A 19,473-nucleotide genomic window follows, 5' to 3' on the forward strand; every position below is an offset into this window, starting at 1 on the left:
AATATATATAAAAATAAATCTTTTACTATTCGACTATTATTTTGTAACTTTTTTTTTAAATATTGTGAGGTTTTAGAAAAAAACCCAAACGATAGGGTATTATATTTAAAAATAATAATGGTGACCATTGGATTTTGGAAAAACACATTGGGGATGACCGCGCTTAATACCTATAAAAATTTTTCAAGAAAAATCGCGTAATTAACCTACTAACGGAGAAAACGGCAGTGACCGGGGCCACCCCGGTCCCACATAGCTTCGCCCTTGATGACATGTGACATTTAAAAAACTTTATTTATTAAATAGTATAGATATTTGCCTATAATGATTAATATGATATTGATTAATATGATAAGGTGCCGTTCAAAATAATATTAATATGACAAGGTATTTTGCAATAAATATGACAATGTATCTTGCAGCCGACTCTTTTTCGACATTTTTAAAATATTTTATAATTAAATTTGGAATATTTACTTTGATTTTCATATAAATAAACATGTCATGCAACATAAGCGTACACAAATAACATTCTCTCGTGTCTAAATTTAGCAAAAACAACAAAATGCCTTTCGACCTACAAGTTTTTCTCTTATACTCTTTTCCTTTACTTGTCGGCTTACTTCTTTTGAGATCATACTTTTATAACTTAAAATCTCATAAAAACCTACCACCATCTCCACCTAAGTTACCACTAATAGGAAACCTTCACCAATTACGATTGGGTGCGCATCGTGTTCTTCAGAACATGGCCCAAACCTATGGTCCCCTCATGTTGCTTCACTTTAGTACTGTGTCGGTTATTGTAGCCTCTTCTGTCGAGGCAGCTAGAGAGATTATGAAAACCCATGATATTGTTTTTTCAAATAGACCATTTTTAAACATCCCTAATAGAATCACTTATGGCTCTAAAGATATAGCCTTTGCCCAATATGGGGAGTATTGGAGGAAGGTGAAAAGCATTTTCGTACTCCATCTTTTAAGCAACAAAAGGGTTCAATCGTATCGAAAAGTGAGAGAAGATGAGGTGGCTCAAATGATCAAAAATATTCAACGAGCCAATGAATCGGTTATTAATTTGAGCGAGTTGCTTATATCACTTGCAAATAATTTGATATGTAGGGTGGCTTTGGGGAGGACATATGAAGGGACAGAGGTTGAGAACATACTAGACGGGATTAAGAAGCTGTCTGAACGTTCTGTTGGGACTTATATTCCCTCACTAGCTTGGGTGGATAGATTGACGGGATTACATCGAGAAGCTGATGAACTTGCTAAAGAAATTGATGAGTTTTATGAGGCTGCCATTGTTGAACACGAAAACAAGAAGGGGTTTCATGTCGAAAGCGAAGATTTTATTGATATCTTATTACAAATTCAAAGAACTAATTCAACAGGGTTTTGTCTTGAAAGAAATACGATTAAAGCTATCATGGTGGTAAGATTTCTCTCATTATATTCCTATACATACATACATGCTTTTTTAAGAACAACGTTGCATATAAAAATTATTTGAGTTTAAAAAAATGATAGAAGGAGATAAAAATTAAAATTTGTGGTGTTTTTATTTTACCATTTTAGCCATTCATGCATCCAAACTAACGTTCATGCATGTGACGCCCCATTTAGTACTACGTAAAAGTACCTCTGTCATTCTCCTGGCTCTCATATGTATATGTATATGCATGAAGGAAAGTACTACTATTAATGTCTCTTTTATTACCTTCAAATTTAAAATTACATAAAAATTACTAAATTTTTTTCTCATTTTAATTAAATAATATGTTTAATATCTTTATAATTATCTTTTGTTTCTCCTTTAACATCCAATTTCAAAAAGTACTAAAAAATTACAATAAAATGAACAGTAACTTTTTAAATATATAGAAAAATCACTGTATTTTTTCTTTCTCCTCATCTCACACACCCTAAACCATTACGTACATTATAATAGCATCCCTTACAAAATACGAGGGATAAGATGTGAATGCTCTTAAACCATTAACTATTTACCTATATCAAGTTGAAGGCGCACATTTGATGTTGGTAAGTTTGTGATTATACCGCAAATATCTATATATACTTTATAGTCTACTAGGCTATTGACCGTGTCGTGGAAATTTATAAATCATGTTAAAACTACAATTAATATAAAATTATAAATAGGTTGTCATATAGTTGAGATGGGTACATGATATTTAGTTGTTAATAATACTGGTAAAAAAATTGATTATCAAACATAACTTTCAGCGAAATTAACATCCTTTATACAAATATTCGATAGATAATCCAAAGTTCAAAATGAAAAATTCATTAACTACTAAATGGTTACTTATAAACCACATTTGTAGTTTTGTTTATAACTTTGCCGTCTTTGTCTAATATAAGCATTTTAACACCGTCTATACTCTTCACTCGTGAAACTCCCTATGCAATTGCTTATTTGGTATTTATCGTGACAACTATTAAATATAAAAACAGAAGAATTGTTATAAAAATATTTGGTTTAACCTATGAAATAAAGTCTGAATACATGTACTTTATCCAAAAAGTAAATGAATAGAAAAAAGTAACATGTGTTATTTGAGTTTGTACATATAGAACCTTGTTTAGTAGTTGGCGGTTCATTTTCTTCCCCAACGTCTAATCGATTAACATTAAATGATGTGATTGGACAAGTAACTGCATAGTTAATTGTTATTAGAAAAAAATAAGCAAAAAGTTATTAAACTTAACATATTTTAAAAACAAATTATTGTATATACTAATGTATGTTAGATTTTGTAAAATATTAAAAAATGGTTATGTAATATGTTAATGTAATTATAAAGGTATTTGGTTGTTAAAAAAAACATATAAAAATAAAACAAAAATATACAAAATAACAATCTTAATTCTTATCATTCCAATTTGTAATCATTTTGACATAATTATTTTTGTTAATATAAGTATACGTTTTTAACATAGTAATATGTTAAATTGAGTATGTTCAATTTTGTAAAATACATAGCGCATAACAAAAAAATATATTTACTTAAAATTAACATTTATGGTTTATCTCATGACTTTGTGTAAATATTATAATTGAATCCAACAAAAGAATAAATAAAATGTAAATATATGAAAACGTATTAATGAATAGTCATTTTAAAATATTACCGTTGGATATTATACTCAATGGTTCTCTTTCCGTTGACACTGCACGTTTTCAAAAAATAAAATATAATATAACATTTAGATAGTAAACAAATAATATTAAAATGACTAACCGTTAATATTATTTCTCTTATTGGAAGAGGATGACTCAAAAACACTACCTTTCATGGATCTTGAAGACATCTAAAATAAAATGTAACAAGGCTTTCATACCAACAAATAGGAAACACTAAACATGTTGACAATAAAAACGTATATAGGATGGCGTGTGATTATATTTATTTAACAAAGGATTTAACTTCAAAAAAATAAACATACATACCTTTGTCTACTACAAAAGTATAATATTGGTTAACTTAAAACGACATGAAGAACTTCAAAATCTTGCATCTCAAACTTCATAAGCAACCAAGTGTAAACATTGACATGTTGTGTTTTAATATATAGAGTGTCAAATGTAACTCAATAAAATGTATTTAATATATGGTGTTCAAGTTTACATATGTTAGGGAAAGACTAAGCTATTTGTTTGCCAAAAATTATGTCTTTCTTGTACAAAGACTATATAGAATAAGTTAAGTTGTAATTTGTTTTACCAAATTAATAGAATATGAAAGTGATTTTAAGTGATTAAAAAAATCACAAATTAAACACCGATTGGGTCGTATTGCAATAATTTGAAAGTCAAATCTAATTTTTTTATTTTTGTACACATTTAAAAATGGAAAAATGAAATGACTTTAATTTCTAAGGGACTATAATATAGAATTAATATATCTATATGTATTCTAACTTTAATTTTGACGCGTTAATTAACCGTTACGTAAATTATATGGTTAATACGTTAACAGAATATGGTTCAACAACTTTATTAAAAATTTTCACATATAAAATAAATGTCTAATAAGTAATCAATAATTTAAACCAATTAACAAAATCCACTCTTTGATTTATTAAATGTTTGAGTGAGTTAATATTATTTAAAATTTGACCAAATTGATAAGTTACAAATCGACATTTAATGATAAATTTAAATACTTTCAATGAATCCATATTCTTAAAACAAGAATGGTAAATGGGTTCGGGGGTTATACGATGCATTGAATGGTTTTTTAAAAAATATTTTGTTTAAAATTATTTTATTGTGAAGAAAAATAGAAAAGTTGTTAATATAAGTAGAATGAATTGGAAATGACCAATAGAAAGGTGTCATGCGGACTTAAACTCAATTCTTTTAATAGTATAGGTAGATTATGATGAATGAATGAATAAAAAGTATGTTGTTAAATAATATTAACCTCTTAATAGTCAAATTATGAAACACCGAAATGAGTTTATTTGAATTGATTTTTATATGAACTTTACTATAAATTGTGACATTTTAATGGAATGTGGTTGTATTTATTAACAATTGAAATAAGTCTATTAGTATAATTGGATACATATTTTGTGCGTTATTTTTATATAGGCAATACCCAGTTGACTAACGAATCCAAAAATTGAATATATTAAGTATTTGAATATTTAAGGTTGTTTGAACTTTTTAAACAGAAATATATTTATTTCTCTAATTCCATACAATACTTGTGTCTTAATTTTTGATACATAATAATCAATGTGTTTGACTAAAGACTCCATAAGTTACTATTTTATTTAATATCACAACCATTAACAGTAATATATGAATTGAATTGTTTACATTTAAATAATATTGTTTATTTTTGAATTATTTAGTTACCAAGAAAATTTGAGAAGACTTAGTATGTATGAAAACTATAGTGATTAGCCAATAGATAAATGTCATAAATGCATGTGCTCAAAATTATAACAAATTAAGAAAATCATATTGTACTTGTAATTGATAAACTGATGTGCTCAAAAACCAATCATTGTTATATTCACGTACGCATGCATGTGTACACATATTTAGTTTGTAATTGGTAAGACGAAAAAACAATAATGTTTTTCATTTTATATAATAATTAAGTAATATCAAACAGTACATAACATACACTAAATTGAAGACCAAAAATATTTCAACAAACAATTTGTAGGCATCAAAGCTAGAAATGCATTTTAATAATATATAAGATCTTTTTTAATTTGTTAGTTATTGACATTAGAATTAGAAACACGTGAAAGGTTAAACTTTATGCAAAATATAACGTTTTTATAAATATATATAATTTGTAAAGGAAATTGGTCCGAGATTTAAGTCATATTAAGTGAAGGTTGAAAACTTATTCTATTTTTTAATAGATATAAAAAAAACTTTTGGAAATGTAAAACCAATATTTTAATACATTGATATTTTAAAGAAAAACATTCCATGTAATAACTTACAGTTAATTAGTGATAGGTAGATATCATAATCATTAACACTAATATACGAATTAAATAGAGTGTCAATAAAATAATATTATTTACTTTTAAATTATTTAATTACCAAGAAAATTTGAGAAGTCTTAGTATTCATGGAAATATAGTGATGAACCAATAGAAACATGACATTTGTACAAAAACTCTATTATTTTAATAGTATAGGTAGATAAATGAATACGATTTTGATGTGTCACGAACATGCTAATCTTTATTAGTTACTAACTTTTATTCCTCGTATTACGAGGTTGTTTTACATTATTTGTTTATAATATTTATATATTCTTTTAGATTTTAATTTTATTTATTGTAAGGAAGTTAATAAGATGTTACAGCCCAGTTTAAAAGTTATCTAGCTTTGGTGAGACCCATGACCCACTTATTTTTTTACTATAATTTTTTTTTTATTATAGATAATATCTTTTAAAAAATCAAAATTTATTTTTTAGTATATCCCTATTTTGTAGGTTTTTCATATCAAATATTTAATAAGATTAATTTTTTATTTAATGAGATGTTACCCAAACCCGACATGAAAAAATATAGATTTTGGGTAGGCTGACACGACACGTTTTGTTAAGCAGGTCAACCCAAACCTAACACCTTTAAAAAACAAGTCAACCCGAACCCGACCTATTAAAAAGTGGATTGATCTGTTAACCCGTTTAACAATTTTAGAGAAGTTAATATTTTGATTCTAGAGATTAGAAGTTTAAAAATTTAAAGTTAAATACTTATGTTTTTAATTTTTCTTATATCAATTAACTTTTAAAAGTAAAACTAACTTCTTTTACATTACTTTTATTTACTTTCTATCTCCAACATTTCAATTTTGTTAGTTTTAACTCTCTATTCTTTGGTTATTTCATTTCAATTTTGTTAGTTTTCATTTGAGAATTGAGATATCATATACGTGCATATATTGTGTTCTCTTTTTAACTAATCACCTATATATGTATAATTTCATTCATTTTTTTCTAGGACATATTTGGTGTTGGCACTGATACCACATCCACCACCCTAGACTGGGCAATTAGCGAGCTATTGCGAAACCCAAGTGCAATGAAAGAATTGCAACGTGAGGCATACAAAATAGGACAAGGAAGACCAATGATCCCCGAAGACGATATTGACAAAATGCCCTACCTAAAAGCCGTTCTCAAAGAAGCCTTACGACTCCATGCTCCAATTCCACTACTCGTCCCCCGTGAATCTACAAAAGATGTCAAACTGCTTGGCTACGACATCCCATCAGGTACACAAGTGATGATTAACGCATGGGCGATAGGTAGAGATCCTTCAATATGGGAAAAACCTAAAGAGTTTAGGCCAGAGAGGTTTTTGAACACATCTATAGATTATAAAGGTTTTCATTTCGAGTTAATACCATTTGGTACCGGAAGACGAGGGTGTCCCGGTATTAAATTTGCAATGGCTATTAATGAGCTTGCTTTAGCAAATTTAGTGTATAAGTTTGAATTTGCATTGCCTAGTGAAGAGGGTTTGGATATGACAGAAAGAGATGGTCCCACCGTTCGAAGGAAGCTCCCTATACTTGTCAAACTAACTCCTTGTGAGTAATTCGATTGTTGCAAGGGTTTGTTATGAAGAAACTTTGTTTTTTATATATATATACTGTAATAACCGTTGTATTTTATGTTTTATGTGTTTACTAGCTTAAGACATGTATACTACATTGTATGTAATGAAAAATAAATATTTAATAATTAAACGAAATATATGTAAGGCCCCGTTACCGGTAGCCCTACTTTGGTGTTGGATTTACTCATAAACACAGTTCTAAATATCAGAGTTAATTAAAACATGCGCGGAATATTAAAACTTCAACCATAATATGTTACATAACCTGTCAAATCTTGTCTTAACAAACATTCAAATTTATTTAAACATAAAACATAGTCTTTAAAACATCACAACATTTCTTCGAGATGCCAGTATCTTCGATTCCATGCCATGTGTCTTCAATCATGCTGGTTGCCTCAACCTATTTGCCTGCGTGCATACTAAAAGTCAGCTACGCTGAGTAAGTTCTAGTTAATCACATAACTTACTTTACATACACATACACGTGCCCGCAGGTAAGCATTACATACTTAACCTATCCATCAATCTTTCATACACATACATATCTAACCTTACGTTATAAAGAGCATTCGCCCTACATACCTCAGATATTATTAGGGTCCGGTGCCCTCCATCCTCGGATATTATTAGGGTTCGGTGCCCTCCATCCTCGGATATTATTAGGGTCCCGTGCCCTCCATCCTCGGATATTATTAGGGTCCGGTACCCTCCATCCTCGGATATTATTAGGGTCCGGTGCCCTTTCTTCCATACCTTTTTAACATACTTTTCTATTTACATAATCGTAAGTTTCATACATACATCATTCATTCTTCATCTTACAACATACATATAACATCAACCATTTCCTGGCAATACATGCAATTTCGAAGATCGTTCATGTATCGACAAGAAACCATTCACACATTTCACATAATACATATATGGCATACACTGATCACTTAGGATAAGTGTATTAACTAATCACATCGAGTATGCACACAGCCCCGAAAACATAACAAGGAATGGGGCTAGAAACTCACCTGAAGTCGGTTACGTTCACCGTTAATGGTTATTCATTTCTTCAGTTGGGCACAGCTAACTGTATAACAATTACTCATTTCAATTATCTATCACTAGCCATATCACGTTTCTATTCTTATTATAACCCTCAACGGACGGGGGGTCCGGGGGCAGAGCCCCTGGCAGCGGGGTCTAGGGGCGGCAGCCCCTAGCAGGGTCCAAGGGGCAGAGCCCCTGGCTGGGGTCGAGTTGTATTAACACATTTTCCCTTAGGATTTTAAATTATTTTTCTATTTCGCTACTCATTTTCTATAACGAACCAAGCTCAATTCGTTCTCTAATTCGTTATCATTCCTGGTCTGATTAGCTGGTTCGTTAGATTCATTCGTTGTCTTGGTTCGTTATTTTTCATCAGCTGATTCGTTATAATATCATAATGAATTGACGAGTAGTGAATCCTCCTGATTCGTCATCTCATCATAACGAATTGGTATGTAACGAACGGCCTGATTCGTTATCTTATTTAACGAAGGGATAGGTAACGACTTAAGGGTTCATTCGTTATCCAGGCATGCAAATGTGTCCCATTCGTCATGGCTACTTAACGAATCAACAGGGATTCGTCTGTTCTTATCCAAACCTTGACTAAAGAGGTCAATGTCAAAATTGATAAGAACATCCACAGTTAAACTTATCCGGATCTGCAATTAGCACCTCAAATCTCAACGGAATAACACTAGTTTGGTATCCCTGAACTCATAATCACCTCGCCTACAAACCCTAACCCTTAGTTCGTCCAAATACTCGTGTTTAAGAGGTGCGATTTAGGTATATAGGTTACGGGCTTATTTTGGTTATCGATTAACATATCAAACGTTCATGGATTTCAGTATTACGTGTTGTGTTTGATTCATTTTCAACATACAAGAACATATCTGTGATTTCCCAAACCATTCCGAACCTAAACGAACGATTTCTAATCATAAACGTACCTTAAACGAGTCGAAATACGAACACGGTTAAGCCTTGATGTTGTTTTGGTTCTTCAGGACGATCTAGCACCAACAATCTTGGGTTTTCAACTTTGGATCTAGGCTCGGGTTAAAGGATGGTCTTGTGTGTGTTTTTGATGGTGTATGCTAGGGTGTAGAGAATGGATAAAAATGGAAAGGTTTAGGGTTTAAGGGGTATTTATACTCCCTTAAGCCCATGAACCTAAAGCCCATTCCATCTTATATTCCATCTTCTAAAGTCCAAGCCCAACCGTGTACAGTTATTATCTAAACTGATAAACGACACAATATAAGATAAACGAAATTTATTTTATTAATTCTTATAATCGAAAACAAGATGTTACAATATAAAAACCGTACAATAAGTTTATCATACATTGTTAAGAGACAACCATTCAAGTACTTATTTAGTTAATTTACATCTTTCAAATTATAATGAAAGATTTTGTTTTTAGATTGTGTAGATTAATGAGAAAGTGAAAATTGGCAAAATATTGTAGGTTTTTATTAAAGAGTTTAGATTTTAGATATATAAGTGTTGAAACATATATATTCTGGCTAAATTGTCATAAATTTATTAAGAATTAGAAGGGATCTAGGTAAATAAAAACAATATTTTTATAACATGTTGATGATAAATTTATGCCAAAATAGTATCTTAACAAAAACATTTCTTATTTGTTGGTATCATCACTTTCAACTTCCAAGAATAATAAGAGTTGAATCAATCTAAGATCATGTTTCTTGAACTGAGACATGATCCTACAAAACAGTAACAAACGTTTTTCTAACCCTGACCATCCTATGGCATAAAAATGTGATAGTTTCAAGTACTTAAGTGAGCATTTAATAAAGCTCATATCTTAGTGGGTTTTAGAGTACTTATAGGGATCACTAATTACATAGGCTATTGTTAATCAAATACCCATACAACTAGCCCAATCTTGAGGTGACCTCTTAAGGAGGTAACAATCACCCGCAAATCATGAGAAAGAAGTAAACAAATGACAATATTTAGTCAAGTCCGACGCACCACATAAAAGAGACTTAAGCTTAATCGTTGTTTGGAGCGCCGTTTTGAGGTAAGTTTACATCAATCGACTTGCATCCTACTTCCAATCAAAATCTTTAAAACATCAATTTCGAAATTTGCATAAAACTTAACGGAGTTTGTTTTTATAAACGAAATACCAAAGAGGGAAAATAGTGGAAATTATAGCAAAAATATTCCCATGTGGAACTATTACTGACCAACTGCGAAAAGTGGGATCACTAAAAACCAATCTACCTTTATAAAACAACAAAATTTTAAGATTGCGTCGCTTTGATAACTGAGTCACCGCTGTGATGTCAACCTATTAACCTATTTAATACAATAAGTAAAGCACGATGCACACGTCATAAACAGGTTGAACCCTATAATTCTAATCATGCCATTAACGAGTCAACTCGTTGAACCCTATAATTCTAATCATGCCATTAACGAGTCAACTCGTTTACGACCCATATAACCCGTTTAACAGGTCATGTCATTTTGAGTAAAACTTAGCTCTGGGCCTACTAGACTGGGCTTTATACAAAACAGCCCAAAGGGTTATTATTATGTACTTGGTCTTGATCTATCAAACGCCTTACAAAGTTTACATTTAACGGAAAACAAAGTAATGAACCAACCCTATTCTGTCGTCGCCCGTAGTCTCCTCCGCCATTACGTCGCCGTACTCCGTAGCAGAAAAACAATGCCACGAACAACCACTGTAGAAACTCCTGGGTGTTCTCCACTTCGCGCCATAATACGATGATTCCTAATTATGTGTGTAATGACCTCGATTTAGATATTGAAAAGTGAATGTGATGATTCCTACATTTATTCGGTGGTTTATGTGCTAAAAGTAGTTTAATAATTATTAACTAATTTAACTTAAATAGCCCCTAAGTTATACTCTAGACTCTCTAAAACTCGACTAAATTACTAGCCGACAAGTGAACCGATCGATTCTAGTAAAGCTAAGTAAGTTCGGATATCAAATGGTGTAAGAAAAATTGGGTGTTGCTAAACGTACCCCCCCTTCCTTCATTTTTACTAAACGTACCCCCTCCTCAAGTTTTACATTAATACGATTTAAACATTTATGTTCATTCTTTGTCATTTTGTCATCTTTTATTATCATTATTAGTCTGTAATTAAAAGAAAGTTTTTATTATTATTTAAATAGAATTTCTTTTCCTTTTTTTTCAAGTTATAATATTTTTTTTAAAATAACAAAAATTGTTTATGTGATTTTTAAATTAAAAAGAAAAAATCATTTTTTTATTTTATAAGTGGTTAAATACTTTTAGGGTGTGTTTTTTTTAAATAATTTTTAGAGATAGCTTAATTTAAAAAAGAAACACATTTTTCATCAATAAAACATATTAAATTACATAAGACTTGATCAACAAGTTGGTTCTTTTCTCATATAACATTAATTTCATGCATTTAAACCTATCAAAAAAATATTTAAATGATCTTTTTGTCGGGTGTGAGGCATGTGATAAGATAAATATAAACAAAACATCTTTTCATTTTTATAAGGGCGTTATATCATTATTTTTTAAATACATTTATAATGATAATAAATATTATTATTATAAAGGACAATAAACAAAAAAAGTAGAAAATGAAAAAAAAATAAAAATAAATAAATTTATTGTATTTGATTTAATATTTTAAAGAATACTTGAAATGACTAAAAATATCAGAGAGTAGTAACATGTCAAATAAAATTATTGAAAGAATTATAAGTGTAGTGGAGGGGTAGGGCAAGTACACAAGGGAGGTATGTTTAGCCTAACCCGAAAAATTTTTGGTATGTTCTAACTGTTATTTAAATAAGATTGTAGGACATAATGGCAATCAATTGATAAAATTATGATTAGTTGTAGATGAAGTGTTAGAAATTGTATAGCCTTTATTTATTTTTTATCCGTTATATATTATTGGTATGTGTAGGCTGTGAAGTGTTTAGAAGTTTGTAGGGTTTTGTTTTGTCTGTTAATCTGTTATGATTGTTGTTCTTGATATATGTGAGGTTTGGTTTTAGGGAAAGCAAATGATATAATTATGATTTAAGTGTAGGTTATGAATGTTAGAAATATAGCGTTTATTTTTTTGTATCCTTTGTATATTATTCTTGATGTATGTGTAGGCTGCGAAGTGGTTTTGGGTTTGTTCCGTATAAGTTGTATAATATTCTTGTAGTTTGTATAGGTAATTGCATAATGAAAGCTAAATTATCACTGAAGAAAGGTATGTGTGTTGTTCGTCAGATATGTTAGAACTGTTGTCATCTATAATGGAGATAGTAACCTACTCCATATTCTCTCTCTGAGACGCCGTATAATTAAATGCAACTCTCAAAACTATTTTCAGTTTCTTTCTTGCACATTTGAAAGTTTACTCATTTTTAGTTATTTGTTTGGTGTGGGATTGCTTATTAACAGCGTGATCCACTCATTTGAGTGCTTATTGAATAGTTCTAAATCAAGTAAACAATGACAAAACATTTCCTTACAAAATCCATTTTTTTAAAGCTGACAGATGTCTTTAACCATGCATTTGCTGGCTATTGGACGTAGACAAAATTAACTTAGTTAAACTCTGATTCATATATGAAACTTAAGTATTTAACTAATTATAAAAATAAGATGTTTACATCAATTTGACCTCTGCAAGTGGCTTGATATTGGGATGCTTAGTTTTACGAATGAACCACGAGGTAGTCATGTCACTCATCTCATAAACGGTCTATAATTATCACCATATGTTTAATTTTACATCATCATTTATTATGGAAATTTAACCCTTTCAATTTTACTGCCTATTTGTCCGGGGACATCACCTCTTATGGTCAATTCTGCTCTTTGGTAAGGGAATTTAGGTGATTATAGACCGTAGTTAGTTTGAATGCCGGAGATATAATATAGGTCCAATCCAGTAATATCATGATATTATTTTTCACCCGTGAGTTTACAGTTTTAGAACAAAAAAATGGATTGGAAAACCTATATCGATATTTGAGTCAGCCTTTTCTTTTTAAATTTTTGAGTCTTTGGGTAAAATGCGGGAGAGAGAAGGCTGGTTCAGTCCTGTAATATTATGATATTATTTTTCACGCTTAAATTTACAATTTTTAGAACAAAAGGCTAGATTGAAAAACCTATATCAAATTTTGAGTCGGCTTTTTTTTTTGTCTTTATTTTTTAGCCGTTGGGTAACTTTTTATTCCAAATGGTGACGACCCGTGATGCTGAATTTGAAGAAAGGTGATTAACGGATTGAAAGCAGTAATTAGTTTGGAGCATATTATGAAATATGATATTATGGAAATTATGAAATATGATACAGCTTCTGGCTAATTCCTTTATCTATTGTGAAGTTTGACTCTTTAGTCAAAGCTGGCCTTTTAAGGGTCAAAATTGATGTTTGGCCAACTTTGACTTTTGTGATTACATACTCATTTTTGACTCTTTTTTTTCAATGATGATATCTGGTGGACCCCATATTTCAGCCGATTTGGATCGGTTCTGCTGCAGCTGGTTGCAGAATCCGTATAGGTTTAAATGTTTTTTAAAACATCCCTTTAGATGTAGTGTGATTGTCCAAAATCTCACGTTCAGTTCAATGATGCCATTTCATTGATGGAAGTGATCAAAGATCATGGGCTTAATATTGAGACTTTAGCTGCATATGTTGCAATGTATGACGGATTGACTGTTGACATCTGAAAAAATATAAAACGTCTGCAATATATAACAAACTAACAACCAGCTATTTGGGAAGTACAATATATGATTATAGGCCTAACCTATTTTATGTAGGAAGTTTGAAAAAAAAAATTGCAGTTAACATGTTTTTTTTAATAGATAGAGAAGAAACGTAATCTGATGTGTCTATTTTGCTGAAGAAAAATGTATACACAGATGGACACTCTAAACCTGAACATTTTGTTTATTTAGATTTTATAATTTACACTGTATAAAATAATTATTACACATTAACTAATATCTCGAAATAAATAAATATTTTCTTATATATTTATTTGCATAGTCAGTGTTATTTCAACTACTATTTGAAATGGTTTATTTTGGTTTATCTAACACCCATCAAATAGTAATCGCTGCTCGACTCGAATTAGTCAGGGTCGTGTTAGGTTTGTTTGATTCGGGTTCGGGTTTGCTAGCTTTGGTTTCGGGTTTTCATGAGTACGAGTACTAACGGGTTCAAGCTATAAGATTTCCTGGCCTGGTTTTGTTAGCTCATACTTTTGTTAGGTTCGGGTTCGGATTTTCATGAGTACGAGTACTTTCGGTGTCGAGTTACAAGTTTTCATGGTCAGGTTTTGGGCATGTATAAAATTTATATAAGAAAAGGTTAAAGATGCCTAAAGTTTTCTCAACTTATTAAAACATGATAGTTTATTTACTGTTTTTTTTTTGTTGGTAAATTCCAGATGCATTAAATTGGGTATTTCTCAGCAAACGATACAAAATGATGCCCTTAGAGGAAGCAAGATTATGACTGAGCATTCATCTTTGAAGAAATTGCACATGTTATTGTTTATTATGAACAGGTCAATTCACATTTGTTTTCATTTCTAAAGGGTAAACTAAAGTAAAAAGTTAGTTAAAAAATAAATGGCTCAAAATGGGTTGGAAGTTGCCCAAAATGTATGTTTGCATAAAGGTCTCTTGATCCATCTTTACTCTTTAGTACCAGAAAATGTAACAGAAAATGTAGCAGGTGAACTTTGGCTTATACTCTGAACATCAATTTACAACTTGCTTAAACTCTGAACGAGTCTAAACGAGTCTGAACATCAATTTGGTTAAACTCTGAACGAGTTTGGGTAAATATTGGTTCTACAATAAATTTACAACTTTCAGTTATTTTTATTAAATTACGGTTGTGTTTTTAGTTAAAAGGAAGCGAACAACTTGTAGGTGCTGCTTTAAGGATCGGGCTCACGGATTATAAAAAGAATATTGATTTTTGGCAACTTGAAAAATGGGACGATATTTTCCCGGTTAAGTGGCAAATCGTTAAGGATGTTTCTTTTGGATTAAGAATAATAAAAGGGTATGTATCTTTTATGATTTTATTACGGGGAAAATGGTTATAACTGGCACAATTAACTTAACTAAAATTAAAGAGGAAGATATGTTTAGTCTAAATTTGGGCCTTATTTTCTTGATTATTATTATATTTGGTATATTGCAATCAATAACTAATTTCTGGGAATTTAGTTTAATGTCTTAGATGTGGCAAGATTTTATTTCGAAATTCGAAGGCAAAAGAGGGTTGGATGTGAGACTTTTGCTCAACCGCAACCGGTCAAGTAAGTTCAAAGTTTTTGTAACAACACTTGCTATTAGATCTGTCGTTTTACTGGTGGGAGGTTTTGAAAATACTTGCACTTTTTTGCATGTCACTTTGTTTGAGAAGTAAAAAAAGAAAAGGATGGGACTAATTATCTAATGTTTTAAGATAATAAATGAGCCGTGTTTAGTTTTTTAGATGTGTGTATCTGTAGTGTTAACAAAATACAAAGTCTAAGAAAACAAAATGTGAGATTTTGTAAATAAAATATGTATATTTTTTAATCCAGTTCAACCGCCATAGTTCAAACAGAGGATGTTCATACAGACTCAACTGAACCATATATGTAAAAGATATTGATGGTTTTTTTTTCTTTTCTTTCCTTTTAGAATTATCTTGAAGACTGGTATGATTTGGTGAAGCTCATTATGCTAATTTAGCAAGCCGGATTCTATTTTTATTTGGAAGTTACATTGAAGAGACCATTCATAATAATGGAAACTAGCATGTTGAGGATTTCATAAATTCCGAGCAAGGTGAGTTAAGAACTTACGATACACCTGTTTTTTTATACTTTTCATTGGAAATTTGAAACCACGCTTATATGCTCCGTTTTTTTATATAGAAGTCCGTTTTTTTTATATAGAAGTGGTTGAAAGTGTACACGTGGTAGACAATAATACTACTAATCAAGTTGTTATTCTACCCGAAACGTAGTTACCAATTCTCCAGAGAGCGTGACGGTGAAAGTGGCGATTGTGGAGTTTATTAGTGTTATCGAATGCTTGTTTAACTTATTTTATGTTCCTTCATTTGCATTCATTAATTTATTCAAGCATATACAAAGATATTTAAATGGAACTAATAAGTCTATTAATTCTTGGGCTACTTGTAATGTTTTATTTTATTGATATTTAGGTTATCTAATGTGACCTTAAACACTTAAATACTGGCGGAGCATTCTTGTATTTGAAATCTTTAGCAAATATGATTTTGGTATTTGAAATCTTCCGCATTTATCAACTGCATTATGAAAATAAGTTCCTATTATGGAGTTGGATACAAATGTTATGGCATTTATGCTTCACTCGTTATACTTTTTTTTTAATACATTTGGTTCACTAAAAGATGGATTTTTTTCCTTGCTTGGCTGAAATTAGACAAACAAATTTCAAAACATACAAATGTCCATCACAAATCAGTAAGTCCCAAAAAGAGCAAAAGAACATCTTGTGATGACTCAATACCATGACCTTTGTGTGTGTATGTATATATAAGCATCTTTTGTTATTTTACAAAACATAATGACCTAAACATGACTAAGAACAACACTTTAGACATTCATTGTATGCAGACAACAGTCCTGTTGCAATTTACAAGTAATGTTGGCACCATAACGACTTGAAACGCTACCAACCGAGTTCTATGTTGTATCCCCGCCTCAACGCGCGGGCTCTCCCACTAGTATAATATAAATGCATGTAATAGTTTTGTTGTGTGCAGCAAGAAGTAGCATAAGGATTGATTTGAAGAAAAGTTTTTCAAAGTTTATAAACGTTGTTGGCCGGTAATCTGGTTGTTAGTAATCATGTTGTTACCGATGGATCTGATATAGTAGATCCAACAGTTAGGGGTATGGGACGTTATCGATGGGACAATGTATTGTTATCATGTGTGTTGTTAGTTCCTTAAATTTGGTACAACATTGAAGAGAAAGGTTTAATTAAGTTCACCCGCCGCGTATCATGTCACGTAGGCATGTTCAAAACGGTTTGGGACTAGGAACCGGAACCGGTTCCTAACCGGTTCCTATATTCAAAACCCCCTTTTAAACCGGTTCCAGGCTCGAACCGGTTAGGGAACCGAACCGGTTCTCCCACCCTCGGACCCCTAACCTATCTAACCGGTTCTTACCGGTTCCTAACCCGGTTCCTGTACCGTAACCGGTTCCAACCGGTTACAGTGTAAAAATTTTTTTTTCTTTTTTTTCGTTTTTCGTTTGCGATTTGGATTCTAAACTATGATTCGTATTTGTATAACATGAAAAATAAAAAAAACAATTAACATAAAAATAAACAATTAACTGATGAAGAAAAGACAACTACTGAAGATGTTTGCCACTGAAGACAACTACTGAAGGTTGCCACAAACAATTAACTGATGAAGAAAAGACAACTACTGAAGATGTTTGCCACTGAAGACAACTACTGAAGGTTGTCACTGATGACAACTACTGAAGGTTGCCATTGATGAGGAATACTCATCAGTGGGAACATTCATCAGTTGCAGAGTTTGTTGTCACTGATGCAAAATATGAATCAGTGACACATCAGTTGCAGAGTTTCATCAGTTGGAACATCATCAGTTAAATATGTAACCATTGTACAATGTAAACTTGTTCATTGGATTTGCAATACAAGTGCATTTAGTTTTTTTTTTCGTTTTTCGTTTGCGATTTGGATTCTAAACTACGATTCGTATTTGTATAGCATGAAAAATAAACAAAACAATTAACATAAAATTCATTTTATTTACTTTAAGAAGTTCAAAAAAAAAAAGGTTACATGTTTTAAAATCTTCAAAAACAAACTAACAAAACATTAAACTTATAAATATAAAGTTGTGACATATTATTTCTAGAAAAGCCTTCTTGTTCGTCGTAATTATTGAGCGGCGACTTCTTCCTCGGAATTACTTGTAGAAATGCCTTCTTGTTCGTCGTGCACTCGAACATCAAGTGGTGTTTCATCTTCGAGAGTGGTTACGTGTTGAATACGATCGATTGAGTCCAAGTGATCCTTTAAGCAAATGCACATCTCCACCGACTCCGAATTTAGTCTTGTTCTTCTCACCGATATTACCCTGCCACTAAGAGAAAAAGCGGATTCCGAAGCTACCGTAGAAGCTTGGACGGTTAGTAAATCACGGGCCATGGTGGCAAGAATAGGAAACTCGGTTTCCCTTACCTTCCACCAAGCCAAAACATCAAAAGTGCCATATTCCTCTTCGGATAAACCGGTAGAGTAATCATTTGCACTATACCTTCCTAGTTCGCTTGAAGGGGTGTTACTCCTTTGTTTTTTAGCCGTTACGTTGCGAACGGTGTTCATAAGGCTAATCATGGGATCTCGTACTCTAGTAGCACTTGAACTTGATGAAGACCTCCCCGGCATAGGCATGTGTATGTTTGACCCATATTTATTTAAATAAAAGTCATACATAAATTTAAAATTCAAGTTAAAATCATTTTTTGCCTCTGTTGAAAAGTTTGGGTCAACTTCATGCATATCTAAGGCTGAAAAAATTTCGTCTATCACACATTCAACCCCCGTAACATTTAACATTGGGTTTAAAGCGGCGGCGCAAGTAAAAACCGGTGGCAATTCAAGAAAGTATTTTTTTAATTTAAACTTCATTGGTAATATGATGTTTGAAAACATTGGACTTTTATTTTCAAATTCTTTAAGATTGTTAACGATTAAAAATAACTCCGAAAGAACCAAGGGACTTGTCGGATAATACGTTCCCGATAGTTTCGTAGTTGATGTTTTAAAAACTTCAAGAAAAGTCGATAAGTCATTGATAATTTCCCATTTCTCATTTGAAAAGGGGATTACCAAATCATTCTCGGCAAGACTAGAATGAAACATTTGTAAAGTTTCTCTTTGTTTCAAAGCACTTTGAAACATTATGCAAGTGGAATTCCATCGATGAGGTACATCCCAATTAGCTCCCAAAGCTTTTCTTCCAGTATCTTTACAAAATTTTCTATATTCCATTTGTCTTTTTTTACTTTTCTTAAAAACTTCATGTATCATTAGTCTAAAATCGTTTATAACCGATGTAACCTCATCCGAAGCAAGTCCGTCTTGCACGATTAAATTAATGATATGTGCAACACACCTTGAGTGAAAAAATACACCATTGCAAATCGGCGTATATTTTAATTTTAATTTATCA

At 31.3% G+C, this 19,473-nt stretch overlaps 1 protein-coding gene across 1 annotated transcript; it reads left to right on the plus strand.

Annotated features, from left to right (window-relative positions):
• Positions 1-544: 544 nt before the first annotated feature.
• LOC143529833 (cytochrome P450 71A2-like) lies at positions 545-7,116 on the plus strand. The gene is made up of 2 exons (XM_077025535.1): positions 545-1,438; positions 6,517-7,116. The coding sequence occupies exons 1-2, from the start codon at positions 566-568 to the stop codon at positions 7,114-7,116; spliced, it is 1,473 nt and encodes a 490-aa protein (XP_076881650.1). The 5' UTR covers positions 545-565.
• Positions 7,117-19,473: the final 12,357 nt, after the last annotated feature.

This window comes from Bidens hawaiensis, unplaced genomic scaffold (genome assembly GCF_021521415.1).
Source record: "Bidens hawaiensis isolate Kalapana, Puna unplaced genomic scaffold, B.hawaiensis_p1.1 tig00008759_1, whole genome shotgun sequence".
Classification (NCBI taxonomy): domain Eukaryota; kingdom Viridiplantae; phylum Streptophyta; class Magnoliopsida; order Asterales; family Asteraceae; genus Bidens; species Bidens hawaiensis.